The sequence below is a fragment of the Pollachius pollachius genome, assembly GCF_949987615.1.
Source record: "Pollachius pollachius genome assembly, chromosome: 9".
In the NCBI taxonomy this organism is placed as follows: domain Eukaryota; kingdom Metazoa; phylum Chordata; class Actinopteri; order Gadiformes; family Gadidae; genus Pollachius; species Pollachius pollachius.
The window spans coordinates 11,047,483-11,066,959 of record NC_136942.1 but is presented as its reverse complement, the minus strand read 5'-3'; the positions used below and the strand labels follow the sequence as shown (position 1 = coordinate 11,066,959).

Genomic DNA, 19,477 nt, shown 5'->3' with positions numbered 1-19,477 from the left:
AAAAAGTTGGAAAAATTGACTCGCTTTCTGGTCTTACATCACTAGCGGCGAATAGAGTAAACTTCAGCTTAGTTTTTTGGCATGGGAAAACGTGCTTCCATACATTTAGCCTGCACAAGAAAATGAATAAAAAAAATCTGAATGTCAATAAAATTGTCTAAGACTTCTTATAAATGTTCGACAGTAAAAAATAAGACTAAACAAACCATTTCCCAATAAGGCAATAGAATGACTCCTTTACTGAAGGACATGCCCAGGCATGACAAAATACCCATTGCGTGATAAGATGATCAGGTATGAAAAGGTCTGACGAGTCAGACATGTATAAACAATATGGTGTGGTGACCTTAGAAACTTCGAAGTGAGAGTATCATCGTTTAAAAAAAAATAGCTGGATTCAATAAGTGGGATAAAAAGTACATTTTTTGAATATTGTCATATAAAGCAGAGGCCAAGTGTACACAAAAAAATAAATGAACCAGTGTAGATTTTAGAAGCAGTATTTATTTGAGTCTGTGAGATACAAGGCTTCACTTGAGGGGCAGCTGGTCCACGCCAATCGGCCCCACTGCCTTCTCCAACTCCCACTGTTGGCCTAAAGAAACAACAAATGTCATTAAACCACCTCCATTCTTAACCAGCTCCAGTCTAATCAAGTTCCAGCAGCCCCAATGGTCCAGTCTAATCCAGTTCCAACACCCCAATGGTCCAGTCTAAACCAGTTCCAGCAACCCAAATGCCCCAGCGTAGGCCAGCAGCCACCCCCTGAAGGTGGTCTACGTACCCAGGGGTTGAGCCATCGCTCCTCCAGAACCACAGGATGTCTCACAACAGGAGCATTCGTTGTGGAATCCACCGGCTTCCCTCCAGCTGGGATCACAAGGAACCAATCAGAATCAGCGATGCGTTAGTGCTGCACAAAAAAAAAAAAACACCCGCTCTTCCCTATATCAAATACCAATATTCCACATCCCTCACTGAGAGGAGCGATAGCCTCTTGTAGTCCGGTATAAAGACCCTCTGGTCCAGCACTAGGTCAATCTCTCAAGTACTGGGATTCAACCTCTAGTCCAACCCAAGGTCCTGTCTCAAACATCATACGAGGGCGTGAGGCGCGCAGACGTACCGGTCAGAGAAGGAGCACGCTTTGCTGGTGGCGCTGACCGGCTCGGCCGCCATGGTGGCCCTCAGGCTGCAGGTGATGTAGATCTGAGGAACACGGCGACCTCGTTAACAAGGACGTCTCATCAAGAGGAGCTCCAAGGACTCCGGGCCGTCCCACACGGAGCCCAGACCCTTCTGGTGTGGAGCAGACTCACCACTCCGCTGGACTCGTGCTGGAAGCGGAAGGCCTCCAGTTGGATCCTCAGCTTGTCGTCCTGACCACGAGGCAGGATGTGGGAGCTGGAGCCGGTCAGCACGCCGTCCATCAGACACCTGCACACAGAACCCCTGGTCATGAGACCACCGACTAAACATCCAACTTGCAGAACCTCAGAAGCAAAACCAAGTGGGGGATTTTCTCCCTCATATTCTGAAACTAAACTTGGTAAATGCATTTATATAGCGCTTTTCTAACCAGTGGCCACTCGACGTGCTGTAAAATATTGCCTCACATTCACACAACGACGGCGGAGTCAACCATGCAAGACGACATCCAGTTCGTCGGGAGCAGGTAGGGTTAGGTGCCTTGCTCAGGGACACAGCGTAACTCGAATTAGCAACCTTCCAGTTACCCGCCAACCCGCACTACCTCCTGAGCCACATGCCGCCCCTTGAATCAATTAGAAGCCGTTTTTCTCGCCCCCCCCCCCCCCCCCCCCTGCGGTGCACCAAGGGCCTCACCCGAAGTTATCCAGGAAGGTGTATCTTGGGACCGTGTTGGTGTTGGGGATCAGCGTTGCCACGCAGTGGTCGACGAACACGCGCAGCGGCACATGATGGAACTGTGCCACTGATGCCTCGATGTTGAGCCGCTCTCCCAGGAAGTACTGCGCGGACGGCCGCTCAAACTGCCAGTCGTCTGCAAACAGAAAGAGAGGAGCACTTTTGAAGCACCGTCCAAAGGACAGTAGAGTCAGTCCCACCAGAGACCTGATGCTACAGCGGACCAGCGAGAGGGCAAGTCACGTTAAGTCACTTAAGACCCAGACGCCCATGACTCTTAAGAGTCATAGATGATATGTGTATACTCAGGTCCTTTAACAGAGCCAACGTACCGGTCATGAGTTTCAGAGAGAAGTGCAGGCTCTCCTCAGAGGCCTCCGAGGCAATGAAGGGCGTCCAGGTGGGCTTCATGGCCGAGCTGCTCACGTCCTGACTCCTGGAAACATAAACCAGTCCTGGTCACACACACACACAAACCAGTCCTGGTCACACACACAAAAAAACAGTCCTGGTCACACGGGCACACAAACGTGGTCTGATCCAACACAAACGAGTCCTGATCACTCAAACAAGTCTTGACTCCTGAAGAGCAAGCCGAAACCTGTACGTCCTCGTAGCGGTATTAAAGCAGATTAGAGACAAAGGCCCATCTGGGGAGGGCTTGCCTGGGGTAGTGGCACTCGATGGAGATGGAAGCGTCCTGCGTGCGGACGATGGGGCTCCGTCCCACGGCGCTGGGCGTGTAGAGGAGGGTGAACTGGTAGATGAAGGCGTCCTCCGTCATCTGAAACCAAACATGGGAAAATAGAATCCATCAAATACCCAACCAACCGGAACATGGATGCTCAGGACAGAGAACAAAAATCTAGAACTTAACTTAAGCCTCGAAGCTACAGTCCCCCTAGACCTCCCAAGTTCTTCCATTAGAACTAGTAAATGCATTGCCTTTATATCTTTCTTTTCTAACCAGAGGCCACCCAAAGCACTGTACAATATGACCCAACATTCACCCATTCACACACCGACGATGGTGTCAGCCATGCAAGGCGACAGCCAGCTCGTCATGAGCGGTCAGGGTGAGTTGTCTTGCTCAGGGACACCTCGACACTGTGAGGAGCCGGGGATCGATCTAGCAGCCTTCCGGTTACCAGCCTGTAGCTACAGTTCCAGCTACAAGAGCCACAGACCACAATGCTGGTCTAGATCCAAGTCCTATCCCCAGGTCCTGATCCAGGTCCTACCCCCCCAGACTCATACCAGCCTGTGAAGATACTTGCCCTCAGCTGGCTGCCGCAGCTGTGGAGCGGGTACTTGAAGACGAGGACCTGGGCGTCCAGCTGCTCCTCGCTGGGGGGGCAGTTTCCCAGCAGGATGTCCGAGCCAAGGATGAGCTGGCCGATGCCCATCAGGTCCTTCTGGACCAGCACCTGCACCACCTGCTCTCCACACTCCACCTGCACGCTTTCTGGCGCCGCCGGCTGGCGGAGGGTGAAGTCCGGGGCCAGGTTCCTCTGCTCCACCGGCATCTCAGGGTACCGCCAGGACAGCTCCGGACGCTGCTCAACGGCCAGCTTCTGCTGGAACTGCTGCTGGTTAATCTGGAGGGCAGGCTGGACTCTCAGTTCAACAGGTGAGCTGTACGGAAGGTGGGGCTTCAGGGGCCACTGGGCCCCTGAAGCCAGCCAGCTGCCGGCGAGGAAAAGGAGTCGAGTTGCAAACTGCATTTTGGGAATGGTAACAGCAATGTCAGATACACACGTGGACTTGGACCTTGGACTGCCGAGTCTTTCTGCAAACACTGAGCCCCGCTGAAGCCTCCCTTGTAGGCCCGGCCGCTAACGAGCCTAACAAGCTGCAGCCCCGCCCTGAACGCAGGCTCCTGTCAGCTGTTGAGTGACAGGTGCCCATCAACACCATGTTCTGAGTTCAGTTGAATGTCATCTTTTCGTTATTCATTTGTTCACGTGTTTATTTAGAGCAGTTTTACTTTATTCCCGTTCGACATGAAGTCCGAAGAATAGCCCATTCATATTTATTAATATATTAATATTTCCGCCTATTTTAGCCCCTCTTATCCTAACCTGTCTGTCTGTCCATTCAACCCTCGATCTATCACTCGATAGATCAATATTCATCCATCGTCAGTTCATGTTGATCACAGAGCATGAGTCTGTCAATTAGAAGTTCAGTAAACTAAGGAGCAATCAAAACTATTGGAGAAATAAGACATATCAACAATGCTAAAAGATTCTGCACTGAAGGTGTTTCTCAGACAGAAGTTTGTTATATTTATGATGTTATTGGTACCATCACCTCTCTTACCTCACTTATCTTAGCCTAGCTAAGTTAAGCTTAATATAGTTTAGCTCCGCCTGGTTTAGTTTAGCCTACCCTAGCTTATTTGATCGACCTCTCTTTGTTTCGTGTGTTTTAGAAAAAGAGATAAATCTGAAATCCAATCAGTTAGTCATTCCAAGAGCAGCAGCCCTGGCCGTTCTCGCCTCAACACCTATCGCGTTATGCTTCAGATACATAATGTGGCTCTTTGGTGCATAGTTGTTTGTGTTTCCATTTGCATTAATGATGCCCACTTTGTAAAATAATCACCCCTCTGCAGCCCAGGCACCACCAGGTGTGTTTGAGAAAGGCAGAGACTGTAACAGTTGGCAGTCTGAAAAAAATCGATGTCCTTGGTAGGTAGTGGCACATTGGCTACCACCATCATCACCAGCATGTTGACTAGCATCATCAACAGCACATTGGCTACCATCATCATCGTTACTTGGATGATGCTACATCATCCGATATTAACATGCTCTAAAATCGGAACGCTATTACATAATTTTTTCAGGTATTGTTAAATTAATAACGTTATCAGAATTAGTTTTAAATAGAAAAATATCAATAACAAAAAACTTAAAAAATACCCTAACCCCATCCAGACACCCGTGTACACTTGTACTACACATAAAGACACCCGACATCTCAATATTTGTTTTATCTACGTCAGTTTGAGGTTGCGAAGTCTGTGTAGTGCACAACACATTAACCATGACAAGACCAGCGGGATGAGTGATTCAATAGTTTTTTTAATTCTTCAGTGTTTTAATATAAAATCATCATCAGTCTGGAGAAACACATGGACATATTTAATGCTACTCATAAAAAAGAAAACGAGGGAAGAAGATTCAAACAAGGTGGGGGCGTACTACTCTGTTCTCAATAAATACACACACACACACACACACACACACACACACACACACACACACACACACACACACACACACACACACACACACGAACAGGGCAGCCTTTCTTGGTTCCTGTGAGAGATTCTCTAAGTATACATTATTATTATAATATAGATTTTATATCAATATGTACAAACCCCAACAGTCCGGTAAAAACAGTGAATAAAAAAACAAAAACACACTAAAGGTTAATGCCAGAGAAGTTTCACAACTCAATAACTTACAAAGAAAGCAAAGAGTAATAAAAGGAGTAGAAATGAGAACTGGTTGTGGTGATACAGTATGTAGCACCTGCAGCTAGCTAGCCCCGCGGCTACAGATAGCACCAGCAGTTAGCTAGCCCCGCAGCTACAGATAGCACCAGCAGCTAGCTAGCCCTGCGGCTACAGATAGCACCAGCAGCTTCCGTCAACAGCTGCGAATCAACGCTCACCGTAGCAACAGCAAACGTGAAATAATTTAGTGTCGGGCCTCGTCTGGGTGGGGTTAAAGGTCATGTTGTTACTCAGTAGCTTCAGGGGATGAACCCTAACCTTGACTGTAGGGTACAGTAGGTCAGGGTACTTTAGGGTACAGTAAGTCAGCGATCAGGGCACTTTGGGGTACTGTAGGTCAGACGTCAGGGTACTAAGGGGTACAGTAGGTCATAGGTGAGGGTACTTTAGGGTACAGTAGGTAAGAGGTCACTGTACAGTAGGTCAGAGGTCAGGGTACATTAGGGTACAGTAGGTCAGAGGTCAGGGTACAGTAGGTCAGAGTACTTTAGGGTACAGTAGGTCAGAGGTATAAGTATTTCAGGGTGCTGTGGGTCCGAGGTCAGAGGTCACGATGCACGCAGCCCACCATCTTGCTGACCCCGCAGGCACCATCTTGGTTCTAGGAAGCCATTGCCTGGAAGCAGAGAGCGGTCAAAGGTCAGAAAAACCCATAGTGATGACATCACAAGGCATGTGAGCCAATCAGAGTGAGTCACCAATGTGTCAGCCGGGACCGGCCAAAACCACATGATGATGAAAATAATCACCTCTGGGATTCACTCATTCACCTGCTGAAACACATGGGGAGCTGACGCTAGACGGGACTCAAAAGAAGAAGAGGAGGAGGAGGAGGAGGAGGAGGAGGAGGAGGAGGAGGAGGAGGAGGAGGAGGAAATGGTAGGAGATGGGGAGGATTAGAGGTAGAGGAGGAGTAGATTAAAGAGGAGGAGATGGATGAGTAGAAGGAGGAGGAAAAGAAGGAGCAGCTCACCAGCTGGGCCTGCTGTCTGAGGAGGGAGCGAGGTAGAGCTTCTCTGCGGAGCGGTATGGCGTCAGCTCTCCGGGTCACCGCCCGGCCGGGGGGGCCGTCCGCCCCCCGCTGAGAGTCCACGCCCCCGTCGCCATTTTGGGCACCGTGGTCTGAGGACACAGGGAGGAGGGGGGAGGGGCTAAGTACGTCTCCTGGCAACAGCCAATCACAGTAATGTACCCTACTGTACTACAGTACCCTACTACAATACCCTACTGTACCCTACTGTACTACAATACCCTAATGTACTACAATACCCTACTGTAGTACTGTACCCTACTGTACACATACTGTAGTAAAGTCCCTTCTATACTACAGTACCCTACTATCAGTCCCTCCAGAAAAACGCGATTATGCGATCGCATAATTCAACGCGTAATCAGCCAAAGTCTGCTTATTCATGCGGGGGTCGCATTTTATTTGAAATATGCCGCACTTTCACCGCATAAATTGCCGATTTCCGCGCAAATTATGCGGGACTTGCATGATTTCATAATCCCCGCATTTTCGTTGCAAAAAAGTCACATATATCTTAGCAGAAAGTTGAAAAATGCTGCGTTCACTTCACACAAGAGCAGCCATTTCTCCCTGTTGCCATGGGAACGTTATGAAGTGAAGTAATTACGCGACGTGAACATCATCGAAAAGCTGCATTTTTTGCAAGTTCCCGCATTTTTTGCAAGTTCCCACAATTTCGTAGCATAAAATTGCATAAATATGCTGCATATTTCATCGCATTTTTAAAGAAAACGGCCGCATAATCAAGGATTTTTGGCCGCAACAATCACAAAAAATGCTGCATTTTTCTGGAGGGACTGTACTATACTACAATTCCCTAGTGTAGTACTGTACCCTACTGTACACACACTGTAGTAAAGTCCCTTCTAGACTACAGTACCCTACTATAACCTACTGTACAATACCCTATTGTAGTACTGTACCCTACTGTAGTAAAGTTCCCTACTATACCTCAGTACCCTACTATACTGTACCCTACTGTACCCTACAATAGAATACTGTACCCTACTGTTCTCATACTGTAGTAAAGTGCTGTACTATGATGACTATAGTACAGTACTAAATTAATCCTGTACTGTTGTCATGGTAGTACTGTACTCTGTGGCCCCACAGTGCTGATACACAAACCCCATTGTCCCCTGCTATTGGCTGTTCCCAGCCCTTGTCCTATTGTCGGTCCCCGGCCCCTCGTCCTATTGGCTGTCCCCAGCCCCTCGTCCTATTGGCTGTCCCCAGCCCTCGCCTATTGGCTGTCCCCAGCCCCTCGTCCCATTGGCTGTCCCCAGCCCCTCGTCCCATTGGCTGTCCCCAGCCCCTCGTCCTATTGGCTGTCCCCAGCCCGTCGTCCTATTGGCTGTCCCCAGCCCTCGCCTATTGGCTGTCCCCAGCCCCTCGTCCTATTGGCTGTCCCCATCCCCTCATCCTATTGGCTGTCCCCAGCCCCTCGTCCTATTGGCTGTCCCCAGCCCCTCGTCCTATTGGCTGTCCCCAGCCCCATGTCCTATTGGCTGTCCCCAGCCCCTCATCCTATTGGCTGTCCCCGGCCCCTCGTCCTATTGGCTGTCCCCGGCCCCTCGTGCTATTGGCTGTCCCCGGCATTTTGGTCCGATTGGCAGTCCCCAGCCTCTCGTCCTATTGGCTGTCCCCAGCTCTTTTCCTATTGGCTGTCCCCGGCCCCTCACCTGTGGCCAGGTGTACGTCTCTGGGGAGCTGCGTGTGCTCCCTGCAGGTGAGGCGTGAGGTCTTATCGTCTGCAGTGCACCGCCGTGCCACCAGGGAGCGCCCTTTCAAACTCTTCTGTACAGTCACTGTGCTGCAAGACAGACACTCAGTCACACACCGTTGGCTTTGTGTCCGCTCGCTCGGGTTCCTCCTGCTGCATTGTGGGTACCTGGTGCTGCAGAGAAGACTGCCGCTGGAGGAGATGCTGGACTCTGAGGCACAGCGCCTCCGAGGCTCCAGGAGGCGGCTGGACCCTGACCCTTCATCCTCTCCCTCCTCCTCCTCCACCACGAAGCCGTTGGCCAATCCTGATCCCAACCGGGAAGAAACAGGAAGGTGGTTACTTCCCTGTATCCCCCCCCCCCCCCTCTCTCTCCCCCTGTACCCCTCCCTCTCCCCTCCTCCTCTCGTACCTGTGTCGAGGCGTTTTCTGGGGCAGTCCCCCTCGCGGCCCCGGTCTGTGCTGGCGCTGCGGGCCCTCTTCCTGGGCAGCAGGAGGGTCTCAAGGCGGGGGATCACCACCGACAGGAAGCTCTTGGTCCCCAGGGGCGGGGAGCCCGGCGGGACGCCGCCCGGGGAGACGCCGCCCGCCGGGGGAGCTTTCAGCGGGCTGACGCTCTTGGACTTACGGAAGAGAAGGCTGCTGCGCCGACCAGCGGGGGGTCTGCAGGGCCCGGTCGGGGGTCCGGTTGGGCCGGTCGGGGGCGGGGCGGCGGCGGGCGGGCCCTGTGGCTCTGAGGTAGTGGTTTCTGTGATGGGCGGTGGGGCGGAGGCGTCGGGGCTGGACGGGTGGGGAGAACCGGGGGGGTCTCCTGCTAGGGAGCACAGTGGCTGGGCAGGGGGCGGCGGTAAAGAGCGCTCCTCTGTCCAGGGAGACGGACAGACAGTCAGACACAGAGCACCTCTAGAGACACAAAGCACCCCTAGAGACACAGAGCACCTCTAGAGTCAGACACAGAGCACCCCTAGAGACACAGAGCACCCCTAGAGTCAGACACAGAGCACCCCTAGAGATACAAAGCACCCCTAGAGACACAGAGCACCCCTAGAGACACAGAGCACCTCTAGAGACACAGAGCACCTCTAGAGACACAGAGCACCCCTAGAGACACAGAGCACCCCTAGAGACACAGAGCACCCCTAGAGACACAGAGCACCTCTAGAGACACAGAGCACCCCTAGAGACACAGAGCACCCCTAGAGTCAGACACAGAGCACCCCTAGAGTCAGACACAGAGCACCCCTAGAGTCAGACACAGAGCACCCCTAGAGTCAGACACAGAGCACCCCTAGAGACACAAAGCACCCCTAGAGACACAGAGCACCTCTAGAGTCAGACACAGAGCACCTCTAGAGTCAGACACAGAGCACCCCTAGAGACACAAAGCACCCCTAGAGACACAGAGCACCTCTAGAGTCAGACACAGAGCACCCCTAGAGACACAAAGCACCCCTAGAGACACAGAGCACCTCTAGAGACACAGAGCACCTCTAGAGTCAGACACAGAGCACCTCTAGAGTCAGACACAGAGCACCTCTAGAGTCAGACACAGAGCACCCCTAGAGACACAAAGCACCCCTAGAGACACAGAGCACCTCTAGAGACACAGAGCACCTCTAGAGTCAGACACAGAGCACCTCTAGAGTCAGACACAGAGCACCTCTAGTGTCAGACACAGAGCACCCCTAGAAACACAAAGCACCCCTAGAGACACAGAGCACCTCTAGAGTCAGACACAGAGTCTCTAGAGTCACTCTGGACACAAGCGCCACGCAGCAGGTCCTGGGTCAGGAGACAGCGCTACGGTCCTGGAGGAACGACCGTGTGACTGACGGGTGACTGACTATGTGCGTGTGACGTACCATGGTTGTGTGTGGGGGCTGGGGAGCCCTGAGCCTCAGCAGGGGGCATCTCCGCGGGCTGCAAGGGGCCCGGGGCGGGGGTCCGAGTGTGGAGGGGCCGGTTGAGCTGGGCCCGGACCTCCACAATGCTCTTCTTCAGCAGCTTGAGCCGCTTGCTGCGCGAGGGGCTTTGCTTCATGGACACGCAGGCGTCCAGCTGCTCCAGCAGCTCCTCCAGCTGCTGCTGCAGCGGGGTCTGCAGGCGGTAGGCCGGGCTCAGCACACGGTCCACTAGAACATAGCATAACATTACATTAACATATCAGATCATAACATTAACATAACAGACTGGCCTCAGGACACGGCCCACTGAAACTTAAGTCCAGTCCAGTGCAGAGACACAACACATCCTAACACAACACATCCTGACCTATCTCTATGGGGCTTGCTGCTAGGTGCTCTCTCACCGTGCTCCCAGCTGAAGGGGGCTGGCTCCTCCGGCGGGGGGGCGGTGGGGAGGTGGGTGCCCCCGGGGACCTGGTAGCCGACCCGATGGGCCTGGCGCCGGGCCTTGCGGAGGATGGCCCCGCCGTGGTCCTGCATGCGCTGCGCCGCCTTGTAGAAGAAGGACTCTGGATTGTTGTAGGTCATGCAGTTGGAGATGATGAGGTTGAAGTCCTCCTCCAGAGCCTCCAGGCTGCTGTAGTGGTGGGCCTCGATCCGCTTCCGCACCGTAGAGAAGTCCATGGGCTGACTGATGTGGTCCAGGTAGTCTGGGACCTGAGCAGACAGGAGAGGTTAGACAGGAAGTCAGGAGGAGTTAGACTGGAAGTCAAGAGGAGTTAGACTGGAAGTCAAGAGGAGTTAGACTGGAAGTCAAGAGGAGTTAGACTGGAAGTCAGGGACATGAGGAGAAGTTATACAGGAAGTCATGAGACACAGAAGGCATTAGACAGGAAGTCAGGGACTGAAAGGGGACATAATATATTTTATATATATAATAATGACCTCTTTGAGGCTGACTGGCTGGGCGAAGATGTTGTAAGAGTCCTTATCCTGCAGCTGGGCGAGGACGGCTCTCATCAGGATGTTGAGGGGAGTCAGCTGGACCTCCAGAAGAGACTGCTGCAGCTTCACCTGAAGAGCACAGAGACAGGTTAGACCTCAGGACCACGTTAGACCTCAAGACCACGTTACAACAGGTTTGACGCCGTGTGCTGGATCTGCATGGACGGGGACGCCGCCGACAGCAACGCCATCCTGTTCTACGACGCGTACGACATCGCCGTGCACCAGGAGTGCACCTCAGGACAACGTTAGACCTCAGGACCAGGTTCTAACTGTAGACCACATGACCAGGTTCTACCTGTTGACCAGGCTAACCCCTCCCCTGTAGACCAGGCTCTCCCTGTAGACCAGGTTCTCCTGTAGACCAGGTTCTCCCTCCCTCCCTCCCGACCCACCTCCTCCCTCTTGAGCTTCTCCCTCTTGCGGATGAGCTCCAGCAGCAGGCGGGCCCTCTCCAGGTCGTGCCTCAGGCGGTGCCACTCCGTCAGCTGCTCCTTCAGCTCCTGGCTGCGCTCCAGGCGGAACTCCTGCAGTCACAAACACACCGGGTTACAACGCGCCCCCTTCCTGACCCCTGGACCTGGGTTAGGACTGACTGACGGACTCATTGTACTGGGGGGCTGGGTGTTAGGAGGACTGACCGTTGGGCTGGTCTTAGGACTGACCGGTAGGTGGGTCCTGGGGGGCTGGGGGGTAGGACTGACCGGTTGGTGGGTCTCAGTACTGACCGTTGGGCTGGTCTTAGGACTGACCAGTTGGTGGTTCTTGGGGGTCTGGGGGTTAGGACTGACCGTTTGGTGGGTCTTAGGAGGACTGACCATTTGGTCGGTCTTAGGACTGACCGGTTGGTGGTTCTTTGGGGGCTGGGAGTTGGCTTGCAGCCGGCGGATCAGGGGGACATTGTTCCTGGACTGTCTCTTCAGGACCCAATAGCTCAGAACTCTCTCCACGAAGGACCTCTTCTTCTGGACCGCCACCTGGTTCACGATGCTCTCGAAGCTGAGAGACACAGGAGGATGTAAAAAAACGACAGTTAGGAAACAGCTTATTTATGTATTTTCTTGGCTTGCACATGGACCTACAGGCTGCCTGTACTGGGTAATGCTGGGCCAATCTGGACCTACAGGACTACCTGGACCTACATGCCTACATGGACCTACGAAGACGGGGTGATGCTGGGCCTACCTAGACAGTAGGGCAGGGCGATTAATCGAAATTCGATCTCAGTTTTTATTTTAGCGTCAAAGGATCACAAAACTAATGAAATCGATTTTTTTTTTTTTTTTTTATGTTTTATAGAAAGTGCTGGATACATATCTGTACATTATTTTGGATTGAACATTTTCTTTTTGACCATTTTGTGTATTTTTTTAAGTCGAAATTTCAAAGTTCTCAGTTACAAAGGGTTTTTGGGAGACATGCTGAATAAATACATCATGTTTTCAAACTCAAAAATAATCATTTGAATTATCGGGATTTCAATATTGACCAAAATAATCGTTATTATGATTTTTTCCATAATCGAGCAGCCCTACTGGACAGGGTGATGTGGGCCAAGTACCGATCTAGACAGGGTGAAGTGGACCTAGTACCGACCTAGACAGAGTGAAGTGGACCTAGTACCCACCTAGACAGGGTGAAGTGGGCCTAGTACCCACCTAGACAGAGTGAAGTGGACCTAGTACCCACCTAGACAGGGTGAAGTGGACCTAGTACCCACCTAGACAGGGTGAAGTGGACCTAGTACCCACCTAGACAGGGTGAAGTGGACCTAGTACCCACCTAGACAGGGTGAAGCGGACCTAGTACCTACCTGGACAGGGTGAAGTGGACCTAGTACCCACCTAGACAGGGTGAAGCGGACCTAGTACCTACCTAGACAGGGTGATGCTGGGCCCGCTGATGGCCGGTGCCTCCGGGTCGGGCTCCTCTCTCTTGATCTTGGTTTTGCTCCTCTGCTTGCCGGGCTTGCGGTCCCCGGGCTGGTCGTAGACGTGCAGCGGCCGCCGGTCGCAGCCCTCCGGCGTGTGAGCGCAGCAGTAGGCCGTCTTCTTGACGGAGAAGGCGGCGGCCCCCGCCTCGCTGGGCTCCCTGACGGGCTCCATCTTCATGTAGAGGCCGGCCCGCTGGGCGCAGCTCACGTGGAAGGCCGTGTAGCAGTTGGCGCGGTGGCACTGGATGCAGGCGCCGGCGCCCTTCTCCTTGCACAGCGAGCAGGTCAGCTTCCAGCGGGCCGGCGGGATGTTCCCCACGCCGTCGATGGGCTCGATGAACACCGTGTCCGAGAAGCCCACCTCGGGCACCCACAGCGCGCACGCCACGTGGCCCCAGCGGTCGTCGTCCGTCTTCTTGAGGGCGCCGCCCCGGTTGGGGCAGAAGAGGCACTCGGCGGGCCGCGCCGGCCGCTGCAGGCAGTGGCGACAGAGCCACTGGCCCTCGGGCACGTAGGGCACGCCGTAGCACTCCTGGTGCACGGCGATGTCACACGCGTCGCAGAACAGGATGACGTTGCTGTCGGCGGCGTCCCCGTCCATGCAGATGCAGCACACGGCGTCCTCGTCCACTGGGGAGCGCTGCTCGCCCAGGGACTCCTTCTCCAACCGGTCCATGAGGAACTCGAAGAGGTTGTAGGAGACCTGGCTGACGCCCTCACTCCTCCGCCTCTCGTTGAGGAGCTCCAGCCAGGCGTAGTCCTCCTCGTCCATGTCGTACTCCACCTCCTCGTCCAGCTCCTCCTCCGTCTGCTCCGTGTACTGGTAGAAGGCGGCGGGCCGCCGCGGGACCACCGGCAGGTTGTACTCCACCGTGCGGAAGCGGGGCTCCAGGAGGGCGCTGCTGGGGGGGCCTGGCGGCGCCGCCGCCGCCCCACTCTTCCTCTGCTGGCTGTTCTTCAGGCGGGCCGAGCGCACCAGGACCTGCGGGGGCTTCTCATGGTTCTCCTTGTTGCTGTTGCACTCCATGATCTCCTGGGCGGTGGCCGTGTCGTCGCCAACCACCTCCAGCTTGTCGAAGATGCTGAGGCGGTGCGGGCGGCCGTCCACCTCCAGCTCAACGATGCGCTGAGCCTGGGCGTACGTCAGGGTCTCGCGGTTGGCCGACGGCTTGATGGGCGAGGAGTCCCTCTTGGGCAGGACCACGCGCGGGTGGGGACCCTTCTTCCTCATGGCGGCACCTAGGAGGACCATATGAACCACACGTTTTAACTTCCTCCCTACCGCAAGACACTGAACTCATTTGACAATTGATCCTATTCAGACCACCTGTGCAATACGCCGGCCATACACCGGACACTTTACTGAGCTCCAGTTACAAATATGTGAGAATACTTTGCGATAAATATGGTTCTGTTATAGAAGAAAAATAATTCTCATACTGTATGATGAATTGATCATGACTAATTGATCATACTGTATTTGGCATTTGCTGTACCATGAGATGTTTGAATGCACAGAGCCCTACTGCAATCAATGATCTAAAACCTCTCACGTCAGTACCGTGCCCATCAGCACCGTGCACACGCACATCAGCACCGTGAACATCAGCATCAACACTGGGCACATCAGCCCCATGCACATCAGCACCGTGTGCACACACACACACACACACACACATCAGCATCTTGCACATGCACATCAGCACCATGCACATCAGTATCATATACCTCACACACAACTTAGCTTGAAAAACATCCTAGGGAAACATTGTACAAACCCTACTACCCACTATCTATACTAACCAACTATACTACCCACTAACCCTCCAATCAACCCCCTCTACAACCTTCTCCCTCTACTCACTAAACTAACCCCTCACAATACTACCTGTTACCAATACTACCTGTTAACTCTACTACCTAGTAACTTTCCTACTCACGCCTTCTACCAACCACTAACTCTACCACAAATAGCTCTACTAGCCAATTCGTGAGCGGAGGAACAGGAACCACAACAGGACACTGTCCAACGGCTAGGCTAACACTCTTTCCGCTGGCTAGCAGGCTAGGCTAACGTTAGGGGAAGTGTAGAACACAAGGACGTTCTCTCAAAGGGCTACCAGGCTGTGCTTGGCTAACGTCAGAGGGTAAGACCAGGACAACCTGTCCACCGGCTAGGCTAAGGTTAGCTTGGGGAAGTATTACAGCAGAACACTGTCCCACAGCTAACAGGCTAGGCTAACGTTAGCTAGGGGAAGTATTGCAGCAGGACACTGTCCCACGCTAAAAGGCTAGGCTAACGTTGGCTAGGGGAAGTGTAACAGCAGGACAGCGTCCCACAGCTAACGGGCTAGGCTAACGTTAGCTTGGGCAAATATTACAGCAGGACACAGTCCACAGCTAACAGGCTAGGCTACCGTTAGCCTGTGAGGGTAACATGGCGACCAGCAGGACAACACAGAGCTCCAGCGGTCCTGTCGGCCCAACAGACCGCCGACACCGGGTCCATACGTGGGTTTAAAGTCCGCCGCACGGCACCAAGGAATCCGGGCGTCACAGTAACAATATATATCATAATTACCCGGTGGTGTTCAGGAGTTACAGGCTTTCTAAAAACAGCGGCCTTGGGTAGTAGATCCACATCCGACCAGACCTAATACCCCCCTATGCCCGGTGTATAGCTGTTATATCTCTGTCTGCAGTGTGCAGCCAGGCTCCCGGACCGCCGCGACGAGGGGATCTGCCAACACCGCGGGTTTGATCGGCATCCAGGTGGGTTTTAGTCCATATAGGTGAAATATGAACGCTATAATTCACTATTATTTGGGCTTCCCTGGTCGTCCGTGGAGCGTCTCGGACCCCAACAACAACGCAGTGACGTCATCACGCGGCCGCGGCGGAGTGACGTCATCACGCCACCACCAGGACCAGGAAGTTTGGGATTTAAATTTAAATATTTCACCGTGTATCTGCTTAGTATGTTTATTGTATATCCCTAGTGGTCTTTCTCAGAACCTTTTATATACTTTGGTACCCTAACTTGTAATCAATTTGAATTTAATAAAAGTAAATATTATTCAACTTTAAACAGTTCATGTTCATTAATAATGCTTTCATTAAATGTGTCGGTTCATAGTGTTAAGTTTTAAAAGTTACAAATAAATTAAGTAATGTTACGGAGTGTTTGTCATGTTAAAACAATATTAAGCCCCACTCCAATTAAGACTGGCGCACCGCTCCCAAATAATCCTCTAGATGGCGCATTGGTTTAAATCCCCGACAATCCTCTAGATGGCGCAGTGGGTTAAATCCCCCATAATCCTGAAGTCCCGCCCACTTTATGCATCACTGGGACCTCAGAAACAGAGGCTGTGTCTGTGGCAGGCAGAGAGACACATGCAGATATACAGGCGGAGAGAAAGACAGAGAGAGAGAGACGGACGGACTCTAAAGTTAGTATTCCATGAAGTATAATTTGTGTCAAAGGGATTTGGTCAGAAATGTTGGCCCTTGGAATGTGAAATTACGAGTCTGTGTTCTGGCACACACGCATGCTCGCACGCACACACGCACACACACCAGGGAGATTCTGTGGGTTTACTTAAGCAAGATTACAGGAAAGGGGTCACTTAAAAAATTCTCTCAGAGAATTAGCGGCAGAGTGCCAGTTGTTTAAGTTGGTCTCAGTAGCCTTATTAATCCGAGCAGTTGAAAGTTCAAGATAAATTACATCCATAAAAGATGAGGACCCAGTGTCTGATGACAAGGGAGTGGGGAGACTTCCATCGCACCGCAACCATCTTTTTGGCAGCTGTCAGCAGGGCTCTAAATTAACACCCGCCAACCCGCCAAATGCGGGTGAAAATTCATTTTGGCGTGTATTAAAAAAAACTCACTAGCCGGCTTGGCCGGTGATAAATGAGTTACTTTACCATCTATTTCGCGGGACGCGTGAGCACGGTTTTTATGGGAACGCATCCGTCGAGGCTGCCGTACTAGGGGAGGGGGCGTAGGTCACTCTTGGGTTGGAAAAAACGATAGACGCCGGTACAAATACAAATACAGACACAAACACAAACAAGATGTGGCGATGGTTGGGACAGCCGGCCATCAAGAGAAAGGATATTCCTACCAAAGAGGTAGGGGAGGAGGAGGATATTGGACCTCGCAAAAAAAAAAGAAGGAAATTTAACTGTAAATGGCTAACTGATCGTGAGTGGCTCGTGTATGATCACGAAAACAGCGTAATGTTCTGTCAGGATTGCCGAATGTATGCTAAAGAAAAACACAAAACGAATAATTTCGTGGTAGGAACCAATAATTTCAAAGTAGAAGCAGTAAAGGATCATGAGAGTGCCCGAAGTCATCAGGAGAGCCTGAGGACGAAAACCGCCAAGACGTGTCGTATCGAAGAGAGTGAAGCTGGAAGGAGCCTTGCCTTAATGAAGACGTCCGAGTTCGAGAAGATGGAGCTATTTTTTCGCAATGCCCACGCCATCGGGAAAAAAGGCAGGCCTTTCACCGACTTCGCATGGATGTGTCAGTAAGTGGATTAACTTTATTATTTACATGTTTCATTTTATACGGTATATTGACAGTACTATTTTAGTAACTATTTTAAAGTTCAGCCTCACACTTTATCAGTCACATAACATGCAAAGGTTTAACATGAATATATCATGTGGCCACCACGATTGCCCTAATACAAGCATTTTTATGTATGTGTTTTTGGTTATTATTTATTTCAGGGTTGATAGAAAGAAAGGCTTGAAGATAGGAGAGACATACACAAATGACTATCAGGCAAAAGAGTTCATTCACTACATAGCGGAGGATGTGAGGAGAAAGATGAGGGCAAGATTGTCAGATGTCAAGTTCATCTCTGTCATGTCAGACGGATCCCTGGACAGTGCAGTGATTGAAGAAGAGATGGTCTATGCCAGGAGTGCCAGTGAGGGGAAGATCAAAGTTGATTTTGTCGGGATAAAAGCTGTTTCAAAGCCAGATGCTACAAGCATAGCTGAAGCTGTGTGTAATGTAATGGAGAGTGAAGTCAGCACTGATTGGAAGTGCAAGCTGGTGGCCATCACCACAGATGGAGCAGCTGTAATGACAGGAGTCAACAATGGTGTAGTTACCAAGCTGCGTGCAGACCGATCGTATGTGCTGGGGATCCATTGCATGGCCCATAGACTTGAGCTCGCCTTTTCAGATGCAGTGAGGAAAAATGTGATGGCCAAGAAGGTTGAGGACCTATTGAGTGGACTCTACACCTTGTATCACAAGAGTGGAGTAAACAGGGCCAGCCTAAAGCAACACTTCGGGGAGCTCCACATGAAGGATTTGATGCCAACCAGAGTAGGTGGAACCAGGTGGCTGCCACATCTCCTCAAAGCACTAGACCATTTCCTCAGGGGCTTTGCTGCTGTTGTACGCCACTTACAGGAAAAGGTATGATAATTTATAGCCTACTAAAACCAACAGTGTAGGTGGATAATTTAATATTTGTGCCTTGCTTAATACATTTACATGTCAAACACATGTCTGTCAGTGATATAAACAGGTAGGAGACACAATACAAGCCAAGAATTGCATTGGAAAAACAAAATAAATATGAGACTAAAATCATATTTGCATAATAATTTGGAATTCAGTGTAAATGTTGTCTGTGATTTAATGCTGTTGTTTTGTTTGTAGGCCCAGGAGGAGACCACTGTCAGTGTTCAGAGGGCAAAGGCCAAGGGCTTCCTTAACATAGCAAAGGATGGCGGAGTCCTACGGTTTTGCTGTCTTCTCCATGACATCATCTTTCAATTGAGCAACCTTTCCAAGTCACTGCAGAAGTCAGCAGTAACCCTGGCTGAGGCTCATAGCTGCCTGTCCTCCACTCAGACTGTCATAGAAAAGTACAAGTCAAGGTATAGAATACTTTTTTTCATTCTGCCCATGAGACATGAAAAGAACAAAATGCAGAACTCAGGTCTCGGTATAATGATAAATAAAAACAATAAATACTAATTAAAATCACCATCTAAAATATGGTGAGTATGTATTATGTATATGTATGTATAAGATATGTATCATATGTCATACAATTCATTATTTGATTTTAGGTTGTGTTAGTGTGTTTTCACACTTTTTTCACAATATGTATGTAAAGATAGATAATTAATCAAATCCATCCATTCATCTCTGCACAACTGTAGACCCGGGCCTAAGCTGAGAGCAGCACTGGAGACGGACATCTATGAGGGAGTCCTTCTGAAACCGACAAAGCCTGACCAGCATGACAAGTCCAAGAATGATCTCATAGATGCCATGTGCCAGTGCATCACTTCTAGGTTTGCCGATGTAAACAGTGGTGTCCTGAAGGCAATGCGACTGATAAATTTCCAGTGCTGGCCAGAGACAGACACAAGTGCAGGTCAGTAATAATTAAAATGTAATGAACAAATATATTCCCATT

The 19,477-nt window shown here is 51.2% G+C and overlaps 2 protein-coding genes across 4 annotated transcripts; both read right to left on the bottom strand.

Moving 5' to 3' along the window:
• Positions 1–496: 496 nt before the first annotated feature.
• On the bottom strand, positions 497–3,611 carry LOC307080265 (zona pellucida sperm-binding protein 3-like; the record flags this gene model as incomplete). Its single annotated transcript, XM_079742909.1, has 8 exons — positions 497–595; positions 785–870; positions 1,127–1,209; positions 1,320–1,437; positions 1,846–2,023; positions 2,220–2,323; positions 2,553–2,671; positions 3,165–3,611. The coding sequence occupies 8 exons, from the start codon at positions 3,609–3,611 to the stop codon at positions 531–533; spliced, it is 1,200 nt and encodes a 399-aa protein (XP_079599035.1). The 3' UTR covers positions 497–530.
• Positions 3,612–5,809: 2,198 nt separating this feature from the next.
• Positions 5,810–15,869, bottom strand: LOC307080870 (bromodomain-containing protein 1-like). 3 transcript variants are annotated; one of them, XM_079743819.1, is made up of 12 exons: positions 15,593–15,869; positions 12,954–14,250; positions 11,720–12,077; positions 11,474–11,605; positions 11,019–11,147; positions 10,478–10,790; positions 10,032–10,301; positions 8,582–9,031; positions 8,338–8,476; positions 8,129–8,259; positions 6,390–6,538; positions 5,810–6,032 (listed from the first exon to the last, which is right to left on the bottom strand). In XM_079743819.1, the coding sequence occupies exons 2-12, from the start codon at positions 14,240–14,242 to the stop codon at positions 6,018–6,020; spliced, it is 3,375 nt and encodes a 1,124-aa protein (XP_079599945.1). In that variant the 5' UTR covers positions 14,243–14,250; positions 15,593–15,869; the 3' UTR covers positions 5,810–6,017. The 3 variants fall into 3 exon arrangements, with proteins under 3 accessions (XP_079599945.1, XP_079599946.1, XP_079599947.1); XM_079743820.1 differs by having other exon boundaries at positions 11,744–12,077; XM_079743821.1 differs by having other exon boundaries at positions 11,921–12,077.
• Between the last annotated feature and the right edge of the window lie 3,608 nt (positions 15,870–19,477).

Excerpts from the sequence above, each read along its gene's own strand:
- LOC307080870 (XM_079743819.1), bottom strand. The coding sequence starts at position 14,242 with ATGAGGAAGAAGGGTCCCCACCCGCGCGTGGTCCTGCCCAAGAGGGAC. Across the intron at positions 12,078-12,953 it reads CCCAGCATCACCCTGTCTAG|CTTCGAGAGCATCGTGAACC; the intron begins GTAGGTACTAGG and ends TGTGTCTCTCAG. Across the intron at positions 10,791-11,018 it reads AGCCAGTCAGCCTCAAAGAG|GTCCCAGACTACCTGGACCA; the intron begins GTCATTATTATA and ends CTGTCTGCTCAG.